We start from the raw sequence: 6,000 nt of genomic DNA, 5'->3' as shown, positions 1-6,000 counted from the left end.
CAGGTCATGCGCCACGTGTTCTAAGCTACAGTCCCACCTGGAGAGAGAGAGGTAATTATAAGATAACACATTCTTGAAAAGACACCAGGTTTTTTGTTGGAGATGCTGTCGGATTCGATTTGAGAGGTGTTGGGGAGGCCGGTGTGTCCTCCTTGAGCAGGCTCTAGTCCCACTTGCTTCTGCATCTGTCCTGGGCTGGGATCTGGTGTTCCGGGATGGGAAACCACAAAGTTAGGCCAGTTGGGCTCATGTCCTAAAAGCTCAGCCTTGTAGATTCTTTCCTCTCATCCTATGATCAAATGTGTTTCTTCCACTGCCTCAGATTTTTAAAGAGGTCCCTTTATCCATCCCTGGCATCTTAGAATTTTTGTTTCAGGGTCTCCGGAGAAGAGACCATAGGGTTTTGTTTGTTTTCTGCAAGAGTAATTTACATGTAGTATCAATTTTCAGGATATAGGTCTAACTTGCAGATCTAAAATTCTTTNNNNTTCCCTAACAGGTTCACTGAGATTTAAATAACAGATGATTTGTTGTTAAGTATCAAAATCTGTAGTAATTTCTTTCCTTACAAATACAATTCTCTTTGCAACTTTGAACTTTTTTCTCTCTTATTTGGAGTATAATCTTCATGACTACAACATCGGTTGCACTATTTTTATTTTCCCAAGAGGATGATCTGCAAATAGATTTCTGTGTGTCTCATCTTTCATCATCACAGTGCTTTCTTCACTGTGTTGACTTTTTTTTTTTTTTTTTAATTATTGGGTGGCCGCGGCTTACCACAGAGCTGATCCCAAGGATAATTTTAAGTGATTTGCCCCAAACTGCATGTTTTGATGTTGAAGGATTCCAGATCAGTTTCTGGAGATCCCAAGCCCCAGACAATTCCCGTGTTTCTTAGGTTCTAATGAGCCCCTAAAGAATTGTGGGTCTAGCGGTGACAGATCAGCAGGGATAGAGTCTAAGTTGTGTCTGAGAATCTTTTTAAGAATGAACTTTGAGGTATAAAACATTACAGTATTACCTAATATGATACAATACCATGCTACACAATATAATGTAATAAAATACAACAATTTTAAGTATACATTTTGAGTGTTGATGAATTTATACATCTTATAACTAGCACCATGATCAATATTTCCTTTATTCCAAATATTTCCCTGGTGTTCTTTCGCGGTCAATTCCCTAACAATTCTGGCAACCACTGAATTGTTTCCTTGCTCTATAGATTAACATTTTCTAGAGTTTCATATAAATGGGATTGTACTGAATGTACACTTTTCTCTCCGCCTTCTGTGATTCACTGTTAAGATCCAGCCCTGTTTTGTTCGTATTGGTAATCTGTGCCCTTTATGCTTGAGTATTTCATCATCTGGATCTACCCTAAACATTTGCGTTTCCAGCTTTGGGCTTCTAGGAATGACGTTGCTAAGGACATTCCATGAACATGTCTGTACACAGATGTGGACATTGTGTGGACACACGTTTTAATTCTTGTGTAAATATTTAGGAAAATCATTGAGTCATGAGATTAGTATATAATTACCTTTCTGAAAACTTGCCAAACTGTTGTACAAGTTGGTTATACCATTCTGCATCACCACTCCCAATGCTTAGCGGTTCCAGTTCCTTTACCTCCTTGCCAATATTAGGTGTTAAACTTTAAATTTTAGCCACATGAGTGGGTATGTAGTGGTATCTTACGGTTTTATTTTTCATTTCTCTCATGGCTAATGATATGATACTAAACATCTTTCATGTGCTTTTCAACCATTTGTATATCTTTTGTGAAATGTCCAAATATTTTTCCAACTTAAAAACTGTCATAGTACTGTAAGAATTCTGTATATATTCTGAATACAAGCTTAGACATATCTATTGTGAATATTTTCTCCCAATCTGTGGCTTTCCTCATTTTTCTAACAATATCTTTTGAAGAATAGGAACTTTAGTTTTGATGAAGTTAAATTTATGACTTAGGGTGTATGCTTTTTTTTATATCTAATATTCTCGATCATTCCAAGGTTGTGAAGATTTTATCAGTTTTGTCCATAATTTTTAGTTTCAGCTTTTATATGTAGGTCTTTGGCTCATTTCAAACGATTTTGTGTGTATGGCCTGAGGTAAGGTTTGGGGTCCCCCCCCATATATCCAGTTGCAGCAACGTTTGTTGAAAATACTATCATTGAGATCTCTTAGAACTTCATCAAAAATCAATCGACTGTATACGTGCGATTCTTTTTTGGACTGTTTTTGTTCCGTTGAGCTATGTCTGATATAAATACCTTGCCGCCTTTTTTACTGTGGTCTCCAAATGAAGTAGTACAAGTCCTTTGTTCTTTTTTGACGTTGTTTTGGCATTCTTGGTTCTGTGCATTTCCATATGAATTTTGGAATAGGGATGTTTTTTATTATCCCAGCTAGAGGATTTTGGTATCCTAATCTTATGTTGAATCATTGTGAATCCAGAAACGGGGACAGACTTGAGACCTTGTTTATGGAAGAGTTTCACTGAATGTCATGTTGAATAGATCTAGACCTAAAATGCTGACCCTAATAGACTGGAATGATGGTGTGGTCACTGAGGAAGTTGGAAAAATAGAGATGGAGAACTTTTTCTGAATATCGGAAGGGTAGATGTTTCATTTGCTTTTGATATTACAAAAATTGTTTGCAAGACCCACAGAAAAGTCCAGGGGAGGTTGTAGACTTGGGGGCGGGGGAAGATTGATGGAAAGAGAGATTTGGGAGCAATCAACATGGAAATAAAAACAGAAGAACATTGGGGGACAGTGTGGAGAGAAAAGCAGGGACCAAGTATTAAGCATAGAAGAGTGTTTACAATCATGCTGTGGACAAAGTGAGCAGACTCATGAAGGATGATAACGAAGCACTAAGAGAGCTAGCGTAGTGTCATGGAAACCAAGGTCAGAGAAGGTTTCCGGGAGGTAGAGTGTTTAGAAATGTCAAAAGACGAAAAGCGAAGTCTGACAGTTTTAGCCATGGAGACTCTGGTGACATTTGAGAGAACAGTTTGATGGAAGTGAACATGATGAAGCCAGATTTTGGGGAATTGGGGAGGGTGGGAGAGGAAGTCTGTTTCAGTAAGTATGAAAAGGAAAAGCGGGAGAACAGTGGAATGGTCACGGTGAGACCCACGGGATCAGCTGCATGCTCTCTGCATAGGATGGGTGTTCCTTTTGATAAAGGGGACTAGTGAACTGTTTCTCGACATTATTTCAAATCCAGTGTGCACCAGATTTAAAAAAAAAACAGTTTAGCTGGAAGCAGCAAGCAGACTCCTTCCTCTTGTCTCAACTCTGGTGCCTACATATCTTATCTGTGCCTTGACTTATTCTAACACTTCCCTGTTGCAGTGGAGATAAAGCAATGTCTTCTCATCACAATTCTCTCTTCCTGACTCCACCTCTTAGAAAAGGATGACTGGAGTCAGCAGAGGAGAGCCCTTCAGTGGCACTGGGGTAAACAGTGGAGTGATTGTGGCAGGAGGTCCGCTTTGAGGGTCCGATGACCTGTTTGGACCGTATTAGCTCTCTGAAATGAGGTTTCTAGGTTCAGAACTCAACGGAATGAAATACCATATAAAAGGCCTTGGTGACTCTCACCAAATCCAGTAACCACTTCTCGAAGTTCCTCTTTCTAGACTCCTCCATTCCGCCATAGCATTCCTGCTGGAACACTCCTCTCTCTGGTTTCGTGACCTGTACCTCACCTTGTTAACAGTTTGTTCTAGGTGGTGGGTGTCATTACCGGCAGGGACGCAGAGCAGGACTTCCTCCTCGCGGTTTGCTTCCCCTCACAACAGTATGATGCGTGTGAGGTAAGCGTTCATTCCGAAGTCTTGTCCACGCACGGGGAACGGTTGGCTCCATGGTGATAACGTACACATGGGTGAGCCCCGTGGAGGCATTGGTAGTTCTCTTCATGTGCAAGGACCCCGAGCCTGAGCTGGCTGGTCATAAAGGGACTGCACCCATCTCTCACTTTGGCTATCCTTGTCCCTTCTTGTGAAGTCCAGTTGCTGATGGAAATGTCCTCCTTGATGACTTCCTTTGTTGCTTTCAGACACTGATCTAGGAGAATGCAGAGAAAGAACTTCACAGAAGTGACGGAATTCATCTTCCTGGGATTCTCTGTCTTTGGAAAGCACCAGATAACGCTCTTTGTGGTTTTCCTTACCATCTACATTTTAACTCTAGCTGGTAATGTTGTCATTGTGACCATCATCCGTGTTGACCATCATCTGCACACTCCCATGTACTTCTTCCTGAGCATGCTGGCCAGTTCTGAGACTGTGTACACACTGGTCAGTGTCCCACGAATGCTTTCCGGTCTCCTTTTCCATAACCAGCCCATCTCCTTGGCAGGCTGTGCAAGTCAGATGTTCTTTTTTGTCCTTTTGGCCACCAATAATTGTTTCTTGCTCACAGCAATGGGCTATGACCGCTACGTGGCCATCTGCAACCCCCTGAGGTACACAGTCCTCATGAGCAAAGGCGTGTGCGTCATGTTGGTAAGTGGGTCCTTCGGCACTGGCCTGGTTATGGCAGTTCTCCATGTGGCAGCCATGTTCAGTTTGCCCTTCTGTGGCACTGTGGTGGAGCACTTCTTCTGTGACATTTACCCAGTCATGAAACTCTCTTGCACTGACACCACTATCAATGAGATGATCAACTATGGTGTCAGTTCATTTGTGATCCTGATCCCTGTGAGCTTGATCTTCATCTCCTATGTCTTCATCATCTCCACCATTCTCAAAATTGCCTCCACTGAGGGCCGGAAGAAGGCCTTCGCCACCTGCACCTCCCACCTCACGGTGGTCATCGTCCACTATGGCTGCGCCTCCATTGCCTACCTCAAGCCCAAGTCCGAGAACTCCATTGAAAAAGACCTTCTTCTCTCTGTGACTTACACCATCATCACTCCCTTGCTGAACCCTGTTGTTTACAGTCTGAGGAACAAGGAGGTCAAGGATGCCCTACGCAGAGCTGTGGGCAAAAAACATTTCTCAACAGATTGAATCACTTTGTCAGGAGACCTTTGGCCCAGTGTAATGTGTGTCTGCTCACAAACGTGCCCCAACACACAAGTTCATCAAACACAGCGCTTCTCGAGAGTAAGGTCAAAGAGTAGAAACGCTTTTCTTTTTCATGCTCTAGGGATAAGGCAGAAAGCAGCTTTATGCTCTAGGGAATATCGTTCCTTAGATACGGGAATCCTTCCAAGCCAGATGAGGATTACTCGTTTGTTTGCCTCGGGACTTGGGTTTGGGAACCTCTTCTGGCCCCCACTTCACCTGGCTCCTGTCAGTCAAGTCCTTGACCTGTCTGGTAAGATGTGACGAGGCGGCTGTCGGGACAGATGTGGGCAGGGTCTTAGGAAAAGAAGCAGCAGAGACAGCCCGTGATGGCTTTCACCCTCAGGAGTTCAGTCACTTGCCCCGTAGTGATCATTTCCGAAAGGACTTCCTTAATTCTTGCCGATTGAAAAATGAACAGCTTTAACAAAACTCACTTCATTATCCACCTGTGTGAGCTCCTTCAATCGTGTTCATTTCTATGTGTATCCCTCCTTCTGTGCAATCAAGGCGGAAACCCTTATTCCCTAGAAGCTAGGCAGGGAGAGAACGTACTGGCGGCATTTCTGTCACTGTGTTTTATCCGGCTACGTTTTTCATAAAGATGGTTTTCCAACCTCCGGGGGCTTTTTAGATTTCCAGTCTGCCGCAGCTGCAGTGGATCTGAGGTTGGTAGGCAGGTATTGGCTGTACCGATTCTAGCGTCTGAAGCAGAAGCCGTTGAACTCCCTTCTCAGTAAACGGTGAAGCCTTCATACTTCTCCTGGGTTTATATCAAAACAAGCGTAACCACGCTACGCTCTTGTATACCCCCCGTGAGCGGGTCGTTGGAATATTTGTATAGACCTTCCCGTCAGAATTTCTCTCTCCTGAGACTGAGCTGGAGGACGCTGACACAG

At 43.1% G+C, this 6,000-nt stretch overlaps 2 protein-coding genes across 2 annotated transcripts in view; one reads left to right on the top strand and one right to left on the bottom strand.

Annotated features, from left to right (window-relative positions):
• The window catches only part of LOC103672059 (putative olfactory receptor 10J6), a 122,560-nt gene that overhangs the window by 64,106 nt on the left and 52,454 nt on the right, over nt 1–6,000 (bottom strand). The window lies entirely within an intron of this gene.
• Nucleotides 3,364–6,000, top strand: part of LOC103672062 (olfactory receptor 10J3-like) — a 143,243-nt gene continuing 140,606 nt past the window's right edge. The window contains exon 1 of the mRNA XM_008700716.2: nt 3,364–4,610. Coding sequence (XP_008698938.2) covers nt 4,106–4,610 — 505 coding nt within the window. The 5' untranslated portion in view covers nt 3,364–4,105. The remainder of the gene's footprint in view (nt 4,611–6,000) is intronic.

The sequence above is a fragment of the Ursus maritimus genome, unplaced genomic scaffold (assembly GCF_017311325.1).
Source record: "Ursus maritimus isolate PB19 unplaced genomic scaffold, ASM1731132v1 scaffold_2, whole genome shotgun sequence".
Lineage (NCBI taxonomy): Eukaryota > Metazoa > Chordata > Mammalia > Carnivora > Ursidae > Ursus > Ursus maritimus.
The sequence above is the reverse complement of the archived record's forward strand: the minus strand, read 5'-3'. Positions and strand labels throughout refer to the sequence as shown.